Source organism: Coregonus clupeaformis, unplaced genomic scaffold (assembly GCF_020615455.1).
Source record: "Coregonus clupeaformis isolate EN_2021a unplaced genomic scaffold, ASM2061545v1 scaf0052, whole genome shotgun sequence".
NCBI classification, from domain to species: domain Eukaryota; kingdom Metazoa; phylum Chordata; class Actinopteri; order Salmoniformes; family Salmonidae; genus Coregonus; species Coregonus clupeaformis.
The window spans coordinates 505,001-522,211 of record NW_025533507.1 but is presented as its reverse complement, the minus strand read 5'-3'; the positions used below and the strand labels follow the sequence as shown (position 1 = coordinate 522,211).

Genomic DNA, 17,211 nt, shown 5'->3' with positions numbered 1-17,211 from the left:
ATCACATTACTGATCATCATAATCACAATCAGCCTTTTATTTATAAACCATGTCTTCCAAAGCCACGGCCCCAATTATCCTACAATCTATCTGGTTATTAAATGACAAAATAGAAAATCTATGCTGCGACCTCTTCTTGTGCCAGGGTGCATCGATCCCTTAGCCAGGCGGCCATTTTAAATGATTGACTAATGAGAGCTGATATCTTGTTGTCAAAGACGACCGTCTGGGCCTGCTTACTGTGTCAGACACAACAGCTCCACTGCACGAGATGGACGGAGGGATGGATGGATGTGGTGGAGGAATGGGTGCATTAACGGATGGATAGATTTATATCGTGTTTATGTACACAATAAATGTTGCCTTCTCACATCTCCCTGATCTTATATCCCTTTCTAGTATATTTTCTTTCTGTATGGCAGCCATGTTAGCAGCAGCAGTGGTGTGGTATCAGTCAGTCGTAGTGTATTGTGTGTTTTTATCATGCAGTGCAGAGGAAGAAAGAGCGGGACTGTCAGAGGGCATCTGTTGTTCCTGTCACATAAAACAGGACATCCCTCTGGACCCGGCTCCCCCTGCTCTTCTAATGTGGAGAAAGAGATGGAAAGGGAGAGAGACAGGGACAGAGAGAAAGAATGGGGGAAGTAGAGAGAGAAGGAGAAAGGGAGAGTAAGGTGGGAGAGGGGGTTAGAGTGAGGGAGAGAGGGAGGAGATTGGGAAAGAGAGAGTAAGGAACGAGAGGGGGGTGAGTGAGGGAAAGAGGGAGGAGATGGAGAAAGAGATAGTAAGGAAGAAGGAGAAGGGGTAGAGTGAGGGAGAGAGGGAGGAAATTGAGAAAGATAGCGACAGAAAAGTGGCCAGGGAGTCGAGAAAGAGAAAGAGCAAAAAAGAGAGGGAGGGGGAGAGAGAGAGGGTGAAAGAGAGGGAGGGGGAGAGAGAGGGAGAGAGGGTGAAAGAGAGGAAAGGGGAGAGAGAGGGAAAGAGGGTGAAAGAGAGGGGGGAGAGAGAGAGGGTGAAAGAGAGGGAGTGGGAGAGAGAGAGGGTGAGAGAGGGGTGAGACTGTATCAGTCTCTGTGGGCCCATTCTCCTGCAGTGGTTTTACTGTGGTGATGATGCACCATGCTGTTCCTCCTCTCCCGTCGTAATATTTTAAGAAAGAAGCTTAGTAGACATTTTATTATGACACCTCTCTCTGGCACATCTCCACTGGAAATGCAGCCTAGCTCAGAGAGAGAGCGAGAGCGAGAGCGAGAGAGAAAGAGAGAGAGAGAGAGAGAGAGAGAGAGAGAGAGAGAGAGAGAGAGAGAGAGAGAGAGAGAGAGAGCTGAGCGCTGTGCGATGTCGGGTAATGGTTGTAGATGCTGTGTGTGTAGCGGGAGCTGTGGCTGAGCTCCCCGTTGAGAGTTTAACATAGCTGCAGCTGAGCCACTCTGTAGGGATGGGCTTTTAAACCACACATATGCTGTTCATCTTCATTGTATTAACAAAGTTAGTGGTATCGTAGTGGTCAGGTTGCTAAAGAGATGCTGTAAATATAACAGTAGGAGGCTAGACAGAGGCAAACAGACAGACAGAGATAGATGGTGGATGAATGAGAAAGGATCAATAGAGAGATCAAGAATGCAATGTAGTTACACATTTCAAACTGAGAAGCCAAGGGGAACTCCGTCAAGGCGTCTGCTTACTTGATTCGGTGTGATCCTAGCAGTACTTGGCTAGGCGAAGTTAATGTCTGTTCCTCGCATGCTCCCTTAAAAGACCTTCGCTTGAAAAACGAGATAAAAGCGGTAATAGTACTGTTTGTCCATCTTGAGACACCTTAGCCAGAATTAATATAGTCAGAATTAATCTAAGATAACTCAAGATAACAAGATAATTTAAGAAATCTGTTATTCATTTTGAGGTTTTTAGTCGCTCAATTTCACAGCTAACTAAGATGTTTGGTGCAGTATTTCTCAATGAAGAAATGTACATGAAAACAAGTCGTCTCTCGTTGAATAACAACAAACAATCACCGACGAAGGAGCGTAGACATCGGCTACCGAACTTCGGCTTGCCTCGAGAAAAAATGGGAAGTATGCAGAGAACTTTACCATGTTAGTGTAAGTGAATTCAATGAAAAAGCTTTGAACATAGCGTTTCTCATGTGGACTTTGGTGTCTTTTAGGACATAAAGAGTGTCTAATCCCTGTTAATCTCAGCCCAGATTCAGAGCCCTGCCCAGTGTCTAATCCCTGTTAATCTCAGCCCAGATTCAGGGTCCTGCCCAGTGTCTAATCCCTGTTCATCTCAGCCCAGTCAGAGCCCTGCCCAGTATCTAATTCCTGTTAATCTCAGCCCAGAGTCAGGGCCCTGCCCAGTATCTAATCCCTGTTCATCTCAGCCCAGAGTCAGGGCCCTGCCCAGTGTCTAATCCCTGTTAATCTCAGCCCAGATTCAGGGTCCTGCCCAGTATCTAATCCCTGTTCATCTCAGCCCAGAGTCAGAGCCCTGCCCAGTGTCTAATCCCTGTTCATCTCAGCCCAGAGTCAGAGCCCTGCCCAGTATCTAATCCCTGTTCATCTCAGACCAGAGTCAGGGTCCTGCCCAGTGTCTAATCCCTGTTCATCTCAGCCCAGAGTCAGGGCCCTGCCCAGTATCTAATCCCTGTTCATCTCAGCCCAGAGTCAGGGCCCTGCCCAGTATCTAATCCCTGTTCATCTCAGCCCAGAGTCAGGGCCCTGCCCAGTATCTAATCCCTGTTCATCTCAGCCCAGAGTCAGGGCCCTGCCCAGTATCTAATTCCTGTTCATCTCAGCCCAGTCAGAGCCCTGCCCAGTATCTAATCCCTGTTCATCTCAGCCCAGAGTCAGGGCCCTGCCCAGTGTCTAATCCCTGTTAATCTCAGCCCAGATTCAGGGTCCTGCCCAGTATCTAATTCCTGTTCATCTCAGCCCAGAGTCAGAGCCCTGCCCAGTATCTAATCCCTGTTCATCTCAGACCAGAGTCAGGGTCCTGCCCAGTGTCTAATCCCTGTTCATCTCAGCCCAGAGTCAGGGCCCTGCCCAGTATCTAATCCCTGTTCATCTCAGCCCAGAGTCAGGGCCCTGCCCAGTATCTAATCCCTGTTCATCTCAGCCCAGAGTCAGAGCCCTGCAAGATTATGGAATCACTTTTACTCCCCAGAGAGAGAGAGGGAGAGCGCGGGGGGGGTTCTATCTTTGTGTTTACCACAACACTAAAATGGTTAGGAGCAGGTCTATGACGCAGGCTGGGCTTCTACTTCAAGAGAAACATGTCTGAAAGAAGAATGAACAGAGAACGAGAGGAGGAAAGCGGTGAGAGAGAGTAGAGTGTATATTTGATGTGGCACTCTTGTCACAGTGAGGAGTAGTGTTTAAATCTCCATGTTCCTCAATCAGAAAGACTGTGAATAGAATATGTTGTTCCTGGAATAGGAGACACCTCTTCTGAACCTACAGTAACTACAAACACACACTACCCAGGGTCTTAGAAACACAAGCAGGAGTAGTGTGTGTGTGTGTGTGTGTGTGTATTTGTGTATTTGTGTGTGTTTTTGTGTGTGTGGCAGGATATGAAAGCTACACTACGGATGCATAATCCAAACTCATCACATCACCCTCCTGTAACAAAGCAGTATATGAGTGACATACTGTGGAATAGAGGGGAAAAGAGAGGGAAAGTTAGCAGACAAGAGACAGAAAATGTCAGAGGGCTCTTTCTCTCTCCTCTCTCTTGCTCTCTTTCTCTCTCCTCTCTCTTGCTCTCTTTCTCGCTCCTCTCTCTTGCTCTCTTTCTCGCTCCTCTCTCTTGCTCTCTTTCTCGCTCCTCTCTCTTGCTCTCTTTCTCGCTCCTCTCTCTTGCTCTCTTTCTCGCTCCTCTCTCTTGCTCTCTTTCTCGCTCCTCTCTCTTGCTCTCTTTCTCGCTCCTCTCTCTTGCTCTCTTTCTCGCTCCTCTCTCTTGCTCTCTTTCTTGCTCCTCTCTCTTGCTCTCTTTCTCGCTCCTCTCTCTTGCTCTCTTTCTCTCTCCTCTCTCTTGCTCTCTTTCTCTCTGTTGAAAGAGCTGCAGGTTTTTAGGGAGATGGATGCTATACATCAGCATGGAATTGTAACAGTGAGACAAGAGTCATAGTTATTTACTTCATTTGTTGTTGTTGTTGTTGTTATTTTGTCTGTGTGAGAGATGACCCCTCAGAGGATTCAGGGGAAACGGATTGTTTATGTGTAGTAATTATGTTAGTAGTGTTTGGCTCTCTACTGTGGAATTGGTATTGTTGAGAGGGCCAAAATAATTACCGGGAGACATTTCTGTGACATGAAATCAAGTTGCAATGATTATTTTCTGTGTTTTGTCAGCTCTTTTGACAAGCACAGTCACACACACACACACTCACATATACCCAGCAGCTACAATTTGTTGTTGTAATTATGGACGACACAAACTGAAGCATCCACTTGTTAAAATGTTTGACGTATTTCACGAGATTCCACTGTATGAATATACATTAATGAGCATCTCTTTCTCTGCCTCTGTCTGCATTCTGTTTTCAGTATTCATGGTGTGTTCTTCTGGCTCTATGTATTTTATACAGTACAATTAGCATTTAAGCATTCTCTTCCACTTATTTTCTCCTCCTCTTCTCTCCTCCCCCCCTCTCTCTCTCTTCTCCCTCTCTCTCTCTCTCCTCCCTCCCTCTCGCTCTCCTTCCTCCCTCTCTCTCTCCTCCCTCCCTCTCTCCCTGCAGTCTGTTCGCAGTACTCGCGGGGTGTGTTTGCTATCTTCGGCCTGTACGACAAGCGTTCGGTGCACACCCTGACGTCGTTCTGCAGCGCTCTGCACATCTCCCTGGTCACACCCAGTTTCCAAACTGAGGGGGAAGGCCAGTTCACTCTGCAGCTCCGCCCCTCTATCAGAGGAGCTCTGCTGTCTCTGCTGGACCACTACGACTGGAGCCGCTTTGTATTCCTCTACGACACAGACAGAGGTACCAGCTGTCAATCAAACAATACACAATCAGTCAGTCAATCAGTCAGTCAGTAAGTCAATCAGTCAGTGAATCAGTCAATCAGTGAATCAGTCAGTCAATCTAAGGGAAGCAGAAGAGAGGAAGAGGAGAATGGGAAGGAAGGAGCAGGTAATCTACACAGCTCAACCCAGTTATTAATACAGCTCAACACAGTTATTAACACAGCTCGACCCAGTTATTAACACAGCTCAACCCAGTTATTAACGCGCTCAAACAAGTCATTAACACAGTTAAACCAAGTTATTAACACAGCTCAGCCCAGTTATTAACACAGCTCAAACCCAGTTATTAACACAGATCCAACCAGTAATTAACACAGCTCAACCCAGTTATTAACACAGCTCAAATCAGTCATTAACATACTCAACTCTACACATCTCAACCCAGTTATTAACACAGCTCAACCAAGTAATTAACATAGCTCAACCAGGTTATTAACACAGCTCAACCCAGATATTAACACAGCTCAACCCAGTTATTAACACAACTCAACCCAGTTATTAACACAGCTCAAACCAGTAATTAATACAGCTCATACCAGTTATTAACACAGCTCAACCCAGTCATTAACACAGCTTAACCCAGTCATTAGCCCAGCTAAACCAAGTTATTAACACATCTCAACCCAGTTATCGACAGAGCTCAACCCAGTTATTAGCATAGCTCAACCCAGTTATTAACACAGCTCAACCCAGTTATTAACACAGATCAACCCAGTAATTAACACAGCTCAACACAGTAATTATCACAGCTCAGCCCAGTTATTAACAGCTCAACCAAGTTATTAACACATCTCAACCCAGTTATCGACAGAGCTCAACTCAGTTATTAATAGAGCTCAACCCAGTTATTAGCATAGCTCAACCCAGTTATTAACACAGCTCAACCTAGTTATTAACACAGCTCAGCCCAGCTATTAACATAGCTCAACCCAGTTATTAACACAGCTCCAACCTGTAATTAACACAACTCAACCAAGTCATTAACACAGCTCAACCCAGTCATTAACACAGCTCAACTCTACACAGCTCAACCCAGTTATTAACACAACTCAACCCAGTAATTAAAACAGCTCATCCCAGTTATTAAAACAGCTCAACCCAGTTATTAACACAGCTCAACAAAGTTATTAACACTGTTCAACCCAGTTATTAACACAGCTCAACCCAGTTATTAACACAGCTCAAACCAGTAGTTAAAACAGCTCAAAACAGTTATTAATACAACTCAACCCAGTTATTAACACAGCTCGGACCAGTTATTAACACAGCTCAAACCAGATATTAATACAGCTCCAACCAGTAATTAACACAATTCAACCCTCTTATTAACAGAGCTCAAACCAGTCATTAACACAGCTCAACCCAGTTATTAACACAGCTCAACGCAGTCATAAACACAGCTCAACCCAGTTATTAACACAGCTCAACCCAGTCATAAACAAAGCTCATCCCAGTTATTAAAACTGTTCAACCCAGTTATTAACACAGCTCAACACAGTAATTAACACATCTCAACCCAATAAGTAAAATAGCTCAACCAATTACTTAACACAGCTCATCCCAGTTATTAACACAGCTCAACCCAGTTATTAACACAGATCAACCCTGTTATTAACACATCTCAACCCAGTTATTAACACAATTCAACCCAGTTATTAATACACCTCAACCCAGTTATTAACACAGCTCAACCCAGTTATTAACACAGCTCAACCCAGTTACTAACACATCTCAATCCAGTCATTAACACAGTTCAACACAGTTATTAAAACAGCTCAGCCCAGTTATTAACAGCTCAACCAAGTTATTAACACATCTCAACCCAGTTATCGACAGAGCTCAACTCAGTTATTAATAGAGCTCAACCCAGTTATTAGCATAGCTCAACCCAGTTATTAACACAGTTCAACCTAGTTATTAACACAGCTCAGCCCAGCTATTAACATAGCTCAACCCAGTTATTAACACAGCTCCAACCTGTAATTAACACAACTCAACCAAGTCATTAACACAGCTCAACCCAGTCATTAACACAGCTCAACTCTACACAGCTCAACCCAGTTATTAACACAACTCAACCCAGTAATTAAAACAGCTCATCCCAGTTATTAAAACAGCTCAACCCAGTTATTAACACAGCTCAACGAAGTTATTAACACTGTTCAACCCAGTTATTAACACAGCTCAACCCAGTTATTAACACAGCTCAAACCAGTAGTTAAAACAGCTCAAAACAGTTATTAATACAACTCAACCCAGTTATTAACACAGCTCGGACCAGTTATTAACACAGCTCAAACCAGTTATTAATACAGCTCCAACCAGTAATTAACACAATTCAACCCTCTTATTAACAGAGCTCAAACCAGTCATTAACACAGCTCAACCCAGTTATTAACACAGCTCAACGCAGTCATAAACACAGCTCAACCCAGTTATTAACACAGCTCAACCCAGTCATAAACAAAGCTCATCCCAGTTATTAAAACTGTTCAACCCAGTTATTAACACAGCTCAACACAGTAATTAACACATCTCAACCCAATAAGTAAAATAGCTCAACCAATTACTTAACACAGCTCATCCCAGTTATTAACACAGCTCAACCCAGTTATTAACACAGATCAACCCTGTTATTAACACATCTCAACCCAGTTATTAACACAATTCAACCCAGTTATTAATACACCTCAACCCAGTTATTAACACAGCTCAACCCAGTTATTAACACAGCTCAACCCAGTTATTAACACATCTCAATCCAGTCATTAACACAGTTCAACACAGTTATTAAAACAGCTCAGCCCAGTTATTAACAGCTCAACCAAGTTATTAACACATCTCAACCCAGTTATCGACAGAGCTCAACTCAGTTATTAATAGAGCTCAACCCAGTTATTAGCATAGCTCAACCCAGTTATTAACACAGCTCACTATTATAACAGCCCAGCTATTAACATAGCTCAACCCAGTTATTAACACAGCTCCAACCTGTAATTAACACAACTCAACCAAGTCATTAACACAGCTCAACCCAGTCATTAACACAGCTCAACTCTACACAGCTCAACCCAGTTATTAACACAACTCAACCCAGTAATTAACACAGCTCAACCCAGTCGTTAACACAGCTCAACCCAGTAATTAACCCAGCTTAACCCAGTTATTAACACAGCTCAACCAAGTCATTAACACAACTTAACCCAGTTATTAACACAGCTCAACCAAGTCATTAACACAGCTCAACTCTACACAGCTCAACCCAGTTATTAACACAGCTCAACCCAGTTATTAAAACAGCTCAACCCAGTTATTAACACAGCTCAACGAAGTTATTAACACTGTTCAACCCAGTTATTAACACAGCTCAACCCAGTTATTAACACAGCTCAAACCAGTAGTTAAAACAGCTCAAAACAGTTATTAATACAACTCAACCCAGTTATTAACACAGCTCGGACCAGTTATTAACACAGCTCAAACCAGTTATTAATACAGCTCCAACCAGTAATTAACACAATTCAACCCTCTTATTAACAGAGCTCAAACCAGTCATTAACACAGCTCAACCCAGTTATTAACACAGCTCAACGCAGTCATAAACACAGCTCAACCCAGTTATTAGCACAGCTCAACCAAGTCATAAACAAAGCTCATCCCAGTTATTAAAACTGTTCAACCCAGTTATTAACACAGCTCAACACAGTAATTAACACATCTCAACCCAATAAGTAAAATAGCTCAACCAATTACTTAACACAGCTCATCCCAGTTATTAACACAGCTCAACCCAGTTATTAACACAGATCAACCCTGTTATTAACACATCTCAACCCAGTTATTAACACAATTCAACCCAGTTATTAATACACCTCAACCCAGTTATTAACACAGCTCAACCCAGTTATTAACACAGCTCAACCCAGTTACTAACACATCTCAATCCAGTCATTAACACAGTTCAACACAGTTATTAAAACAGCTCAGCCCAGCTATTAACACAGCTCAACCCAGTCATTAGCACTGCACATCCCAGTCATTAACACAGCTCAACTCTACACATCTCAACCCAGTTATTAACACAACTCAACCAAGTCATTAACACAGCTCAACTCTACCCATCTCAACCCAGTAATTAACAGTGCTCAACCAGGTTATTAACATAGCTCAACTCAGTTATTAACACAGCTCAACCCAGTTATTAACACAGCTCAACCAAGTTATTAACACAGCTCAACCCAGTCATTAACACAGCTCAACCCAGTCATTAACACAGCTCAACTCTACACATCTCAACCCAGTTATTAACACAGTTCAACCAAGTCATTAACACAGCTCAACTCTACACAGCTCAACCCAGTCATTAACACAGCTCAACCAGGTTATTAACACACCTCATCCCAGTTATTAACACTACTCAACCCAGTCATTAAGACAGCTCAACCCAGTCATTAACACAGCTCAACCAAGTTATTAACACAGCTCAACTCAGTTATTAACACAGGTTAACCCATTCATTAATACAGCTCCACTCTACACATCTCAACCCAGTTATTAACACAGCTCAACCAAGTAATTAACACAGCTCAACTCTTCACAGCTCAACCCAGTAATTAACACAGCTCAACCCAGTTATTAACACGGATAAACCCAGTAATTAACACAGCTCAACCAGGTTATTAACACAGCTCAACTCAGTTATTAACACAGCTCAACCAAGTCATTAACACAGCTCAACTCTACACAGCTCAACCCAGCTATTAACACAGCTCAACCCAGTCATTAGCACAGCTCAACCCAGTCATTAACACAGCTCATCCCAATTATTAACACAGCTCAACCCAGTTATTAACACAGCTCAACCAAGTCATTAACACATCTCATCTCTACACAGCTCAACCCAATCATTCACACAGCTCAACCCAGTCATTAACACAGCTCAACCCAGTCATTAACACAGCTCAACCCAGTCATTAACACAGCTCAACTCTACACAGCTAAACCCATTCATTAACATAGCTCAACCCAGTCATTCACACAGCTCAACACAGTCATTATCACAGCTCAACTCTACACAGTTCATCCCAGTCATTAACACACCTCAACTCTAAACAGCTCAACCCAATCATTAACACAACTCAACCCAGTAAGTGACACGTCTCAACCCAGTCATTAAGACAGCTTGTTACTGAACTGACTGAAACTGCTACTCTGATTATTTGTGGAGAGGTTAAACTGCTGACAGATGTTAATGTAAGCCTGGACCCCTTGATGCTGTGTGTGTTGGCAGAGTGGGCAAAGCTGATGCCCTCCGCTCCGGACTATCGTCATGGGAATACTCAGCACGGAACCCTAAGCCAGACGTTCCAACATCCGCACACCATGCCAGGGTCTCTCTATGCCCTCTGAGTGGCTAACAGTGCCAGTCCCTCCATACAAGGCATTGTCTCAGTGTGTGTCTCAGTGTGTGTGCCTCCCTCCCCTCTGTCAGTTTTTCAGAGGCCCGGCTTGGCTAGGTCGACACCAAGGGGATTGGAGGTGCCGTTTCCGCTTCACTCACCCGTGATTCGCTGAGGCAGGGCCGTTCATTAGCATTTCCCATCAGCCCGCGCTGTCTGTAATGTGGTGGAAAATGGGCAGTAAGAGGGATCTGTTTTATGCTACGTGCTCTGCAGACAGCATGGCTGGGCACACACCCACACACACACACACACACTCAGATTTAGGTTCTGGAAGTACTGATGGTTCATCTGTTGTAATGCATTTGAAACTGGGAGGAAAGGCACGTTGAAACACACTGAGGTTTTTGTAGGCCTACATGTGTGTGAGACTGGGAAGCCGTGTGTGCCCATTGGTTGACAAAGATCAGTTCCCAAGCTGTCTTTTATGTGTTCACAGACAGACAGACAGACAGACACAAACAGACAGACACACTGTTACATACTATTACACAGTATGGACACAGACAAACAGACACAGAGCCACACTGTTAGACATTCTGGACACAGACAGACAGAGAGACAGACACACTGTTAGACATTCTAGACACAGACAGACAGACAGGACAGCCACGCTGTTAGTTAGTCTGGACACAGACAGACAGACAGGCTGAGGAGTGTTTACACAGGGACAGCTGTTGTTGTTGGTTGCTGTGACTCTGGGAGTGTTTGGGGGAACTGTGGACATAATGATGGAGGCATCAGGGTGAGAGAGACAAACAGTGACAGACAGACAGAGGGGAGAGAGGGAGTGATAGAGACAGGAACAGACAGACAGAGGGGAGGGAGTGATAGAGACAGGAACAGACAGCAGAGGAGTCAGAGACAGGCGATCAGGACAGTACCTGGGGGGCGTGACGGGTACTGTAGCGAAGGGTTGCACTAGACAGACAAGAAGGAAGACGGAAGGAGTGAGGGAAGGGGCGTCTGGGATTTGCAGTGTTTTGCAGTGTCTCTGTTTAGTTTGATTGCTCCAAGACACTGTTTCTGTTGACTTCAATATATGATCTATTTTCCCCCCAAAGTGCGTTTGTTTTACATTCAGCTTACATTTTCAGGAATGTTATGTTTGTGGCCTGGCAGGCATGTCTCCAGGTTGATGATGTCTGAGTGTTTGTCTTTGTGTCTCTGTTGTCTAGGTTACGCCATATTACAGGCAATCATGGAGCGTGCAGGTCAAAACGGTTGGCAGGTGAGCACCACATGGGCGCATGCACACACACACACACACACACACACACACACACACACACACACACACACACACACACACACACACACACACACAAACACACAAACACACAGGTTAATTGCTCTGCCTCTGTGCAGGTGAGTGCCATCTGCGTGGAGAGTTTCAACGAGGCAGCGTACCGTCGTCTGCTAGAAGACCTGGACCGCCGGCAGGAGAGGAAGTATGTCATCGACCTGGAGCCTGAGAGACTGCAGTGCATTCTAGACCAGGTGAGTCTGAGAGACCGCAGAGCATTCTAGAACAGCTGAGTCTGATGAGAGACTGCAGAGTATTTTAGAACAGGTGAGTCTGATGAGAGACTGCAGGGCATTCTAGAACAGGTGAGTCTGAGAAACTGCAGAGCATTCTAGAACAGGTGAGTCTAATGAGAGACTGCAGAGTATTCTAGAAGAGGTGACCACAGAACTCACCCTCACACACCCTCATACACCCTCACACACACACACGCGCGCGCACGCACACACACACACACACACACACACACACACACACACACACACACACACACACACACACACACACACACACACACACACACAATCTCTCTCTAAGCCTTGTGGTTGTCCATCCGCATTACTACCCCTCTACTCCTCTCGTCACTGAACCCATCTACTGACAACCAGACTGTGACTCTGTCAGTTGAGGCAGGTGTGTCTGTCTGCCTCTTCTTTGCTGCTGTCACCTTTGACCCCAGCTCCAGGGTAACGTCCCATTGGTCAGTCATCTGTCACTACTTCCTTTGCATGCATAATTTCCTTTTCTGGCCAGATCTCCCTTCCTGTCCACTGGTCTGACAAATATGGGCAGACACACACCAGCAGCTACAAGCACACACACACACACACATAAACACACATACCTGTGCGATGGTCTGCCCAGGAACAGCTGGCTCAGTAGTATTGGCAAGGATGGCATCATTAGTCCGACAGAGCCTGCTCTGTTTATCTCTCTGTCTCTGTCTCTGTCTCTGTCTCTGTCTCTCTCTCTCTATTAAATTAAATTCACAGGGCTTTATTGGCATGGGAAACATATGTTTACATTGCTAAAGCAAGTGAAATAAACAAAAGTAAAACATTACAGAGACAAAAGTTCCAAAGGAATAGAGACATTAAAAAAATGTCATAGTATGTCATATCATATTATTGTTACAGTGTTGTAACAATGTGCAAATAATTAAAGTACAAAAGGGAAAATAAATAAACATAAATATGGGTTGTATTTAAAATGGTGTTTGTTCTTCACTAGTTGCCCTTTTCTTGTGGCAACAGGTCACAGATCTTGTTGCTGTTATGGCGCACTTGGGAGTTGGATTTGTTTTCAAATTATTTGTGGGTCTGTGTAATCTGAGGGAAATATGTGTCTTTAATATGGTCACACATTTCGCAAGAGGTTAAGAAGTGCAGCTCAGTTTCCACCTAATTTTGTGGGCAGTGTTCACATAGCCTGTCTTCTCTTGAAAGCCAGGTCTGCCTACAGCGGCTTCTCTCAATAGCAAGGCTATGCTCACTGAGTCTGTTCATAGTCTCTCTCTCTCTCTCTCTCTCTCTCTCTCTCTCTCTCTCTCTCTCTCTCTCTCTCTCTCTCTCTCTCTCTCTCTCTCTCTCTCTCAATTTCAATTCAATTTCAATTTAAGGAGCTGTATTGGCATGGGAAATATATATTTACATTGACAAAGCAAGTGAAATAGATGATAAACAAAAGTAAATTAAACATTATTTTTTTACAGTAAACATCACACTAACAAATGTTCTAAAATAATAAAGACATGTCAAGTGTCATATTATGTCTATATACAGTGTTGTAACAATGTGCAAATAGTTAAAGTACAATAGGGAAAATAAATAAACATAAATATGGGTTGTATTTACAGTGGTGTTTGTTCTTCACTGGTTGCCCTTTTCTTGTGGCAACAGGTCACAAATATTGCTGCTGTGATTGCACACTGTGGTATTTCACCCAATAGATATGGGAGTTTATCCAAATTGGATTTGTTTTCAAATTCTTTGTGGGTCTGTGTAGTCTGAGGGAAGTACAGTATGTGTTTTCTCATGATTTGGTTGGGCTAATTGTGTTGTTGTTGTTGTTGTTGTTGTTGTTGTTGTACTGGGGCTCTGTGGGGTCTGTTTGTGTTTGTGAACAGAGCCCCAGGACCAGCTTGCTTAGGGGACTCTTCTCCAGGTTAATCTCTCTTTAGGTGATGGCTTTGTTATGGAAGGTTTGGGAATCACTTCCTTTTAGGTGGTTGTTGAATATAACGGATATTTTCTGGATTTTGATCATTACCGGTTATCGACATGCATTATTTGGTGTTTTACATTGTACATTGAGGATATTTTGGCAGAGTTCTGCATGCAGAGTCTCAATTTGGTGTTTGTCCCCCATGTTATTCTTCAATAACACAGACCCCAAAGCAAATCAGGGGGAGAAAAATATATTTATTCAAGAGAACTAATCTTAGTTGTTATGCTGGAAAGTAGATGGTAGATGTTCATTCTTCCCTGTCCTCAATGTTTTCTCCACTGAAAAAAGAGACAGTATGCAGTTTATAGCCTCAAGCCTAGCATGTGGCTGACCAATTAGAATTCCTTGCAATAAAATTGGGCCAATGGCCAAACCCCCAAGTATCCTGTTTCAGGCTCAATGTATAGACAATTTGGACCAAAGAGAACTTGCCACATGTAGCTATGAGTCCCTGGTTGGAACCCCTACACAGATTCTAAACAGATGTTGAACTGAAGAACAACTATTTCCATTTATCGTTAATTCCTCTTGACCTCTACTCCTCTGCGTTGTGTATTTATCTTCGAATATTCTTACATCCCATTTTGTGAATTCTTGGTTAGTGAGCTGACCCCAGACCTCACAACCATAAAGGGCAATGGGTTCTTTAACTTATTCAAGTATTTTTTGCCAGATCCTAATTGGTATGTCGAATGTTGTGTTCACTCTCTCTCTCTCTCTCTCTCTCTCTCTCTCTCTCTCTCTCTCTATCCCTCTACCAGGGTAGACATTACATTTCTTCTCTTCTTTTCTCCCCTCTCATCTTTCTTTCTCCCCTCTTCTCCTCCTCTTTTTTCCTCTTCTCTTTCTCCAGGCTGTTAGTGTGGGCAAACATGTCAAAGGCTACCATTACATCTTGGCCAACCTGGTAAGTCTGTGTGTGCCATCTTAAGAGTGCATCCCAACAGTCTAAAGTGGTTTCCTTTCCTTTTCTGCTCCACTCCTGCTCTCCTTCATCTGTGCTAACATGACCCAACTGAACAAGTGAAAGCATGTACCCCTGTCCATATCCACATGATGTGTTTTTTAGATTAGTGCAGATGAAAGAGAGGAGACAAGGAGAGGAGAGGAAGGGGGGAAGGTTGTGGTATAAACAGAGGGGTTCAGGCAGGTGGCTGTGGTTTACCTTGTCTCTGAGGAAAATGTGAGTCAACTCTGAGCCAGACAGACCCATGCCTTTGTCGGGAGGATGGTTTGAAGGCACTTCAGACAGCGCATTCCCTTTCTCTCTCTGTCCCCCACTCTCTCTCTCTCTCTCTCTCTCTCTCTCTCTCTCTCTCTCTCTCTCTCTCTCTCTCTCTCTCTCTCTCTCTCTCTCTCTCTCTCTCTCTATGCCTTGGGAAGAGAAGGTACATCCCTGGCTCAGAGCTTTCAAGTTCATGTTTGGCAGGTCAGGTTAATCTTCAAATGCAGTTCTGCCTAACACCTCTCTCTCTTGCTCTCTCTCTCTCTCTCTCTCTCTCTCTCTCTCTCTCTCTCTCTCTCTCTCTCATTCTCTCTCTCATTCTCTCTCTCTATCTATCTTTATCGCTCCCTCTCTCTGTCTCTCTCTCTCGCTCCCTCTCTTTCTCCCCTCTCTCTATCTTTATCGCTCCCTCTCTCTCTCTTTCTCGCTCCCTCTTGCTCCCTCTCTTTCTCCCCTCTCTCTCTCCCCTCCAGGGTTTTAAAGACATATCTCTAGAGAGGTTTATGCATGGTGGGGCTAACGTCACAGGGTTCCAGTTGGTTGATTTCAGTAAGCCCATGGTCCTCAAACTGATGCAGCGCTGGAACAAACTGGACCAGAGAGAGTACCCAGGCTCTGACAGCCCACCCAAGGTACAAACACGCGCATACACACTGCTAGGAGAGGGTTCAAGAATCATGTTGGAGAGAAACCTATTTTCTCTTTAGCCAATCAGACTGTGACTCTGAGAGGTAGCAGGAGAGACTCAGCCAATCACACGGTGACAGATGGTGTTAGACACAAAATGGCAGAGAGCACTCTTCCATAGTGTCCTCACACCTCTATCTTCTACCCATTCTCTCTCTCTCTCTCTCTCTCTCTCTCTCTCTCTCTCTCTCTCTCTCTCTCTCTCTCTCTCTCTCTCTCTCTCTCTCTCTCTCTCTCTCTCTCTCTCTCTCTCTCTCTATCTCTCTCTCTATGTCTCTGTGTGAGTGTGTGAACCCAAGGAAGAGTAGCTGCAGCTTGTGCAACAGCGAATGGGGATCCAAATAAACTAAACTCTCTATCCTTCTATTTCCTGTCACTTCTCTCACTATCTAGCCGTTCTCATCTCACTGTCTCCTGTCACATCAATGTCTCAGTTTCAGTGTGTTTGTGCAATGCAACACAAGCTCTCTGCACAAGTGTTCTCTCTCTTTCATTTTCTCTCTCTCCTCCATACCTCCTCTCTCTCTCAATTCAATTTCACTTTAAGGGGTTTTACAGTGCCTTGCAAAAGTATTCATCCCCCTTGGCGTTTTTCCTATTTTGTTGCATTACAACCTGTAATTTAAATGGATTTTTATTTGGATTTAATGTAATGGACATACACAAAATAGTCCTAATTGGTGAAGTGAAATGAAACATTTTTATTGTTTCAAAGAATTCAAAAAAATAAATAACGGAAAAGTGGTGCGTGCATATGTATTCACCCCCTTTGCTATGAAGCCCCTAAATAAGATCTGGTGCAACCAATTACCTTCAGAAGTCACAAAATTAGTTAAATAAAGTCCACCTGTGTGCAATCTAAGTGTCACATGATCTCAGTATATATACACCTGTTCTGAAAGGCCCCAGAGTATGCAACACCACTAAGCAAGGGGGACCACCAAGCAAGCGGCACCATGAAGAACAAGGAGCTCTCCAAACAGGTCAGGGACAAAGTTGTGGAGAAGCACAGATCAGGGTTGGGTTATAAAAAAATATCTGAAACTTTGAACATCCCACGGAGCGCCATTAAATCCATTATAAAAAAATGGATCGTATATGGTACCACAACAAACCTGCAAAGAGAGGGCAGCCCACCAAAACTCACGGACCAGGCAAGGAGGGCATTAATCAGAGAGGCAACAAAGAGACCAAAGATAATCCTGAAGGAGCTGCAAAGCTCCACAGTGGAGATTGGAGTATCTGTCCATAGGACCACTTTAAGCCGTACACTCCACAGA

At 44.0% G+C, this 17,211-nt stretch overlaps 1 protein-coding gene across 6 annotated transcripts in view; it reads left to right on the top strand.

Moving 5' to 3' along the window:
* The window catches only part of LOC121567799 (glutamate receptor 4-like), a 135,459-nt gene that overhangs the window by 55,304 nt on the left and 62,944 nt on the right, over positions 1 to 17,211 (top strand). For all 6 annotated transcript variants that reach the window (XM_041878087.2, XM_041878088.2, XM_041878091.2 and 3 more), the window contains exons 3-7: positions 4,745 to 4,984; positions 11,666 to 11,718; positions 11,856 to 11,987; positions 14,873 to 14,926; positions 15,718 to 15,876. In XM_041878087.2, coding sequence (XP_041734021.2) covers positions 4,745 to 4,984; positions 11,666 to 11,718; positions 11,856 to 11,987; positions 14,873 to 14,926; positions 15,718 to 15,876 — 638 coding nt within the window. The remainder of the gene's footprint in view (positions 1 to 4,744; positions 4,985 to 11,665; positions 11,719 to 11,855; positions 11,988 to 14,872; positions 14,927 to 15,717; positions 15,877 to 17,211) is intronic.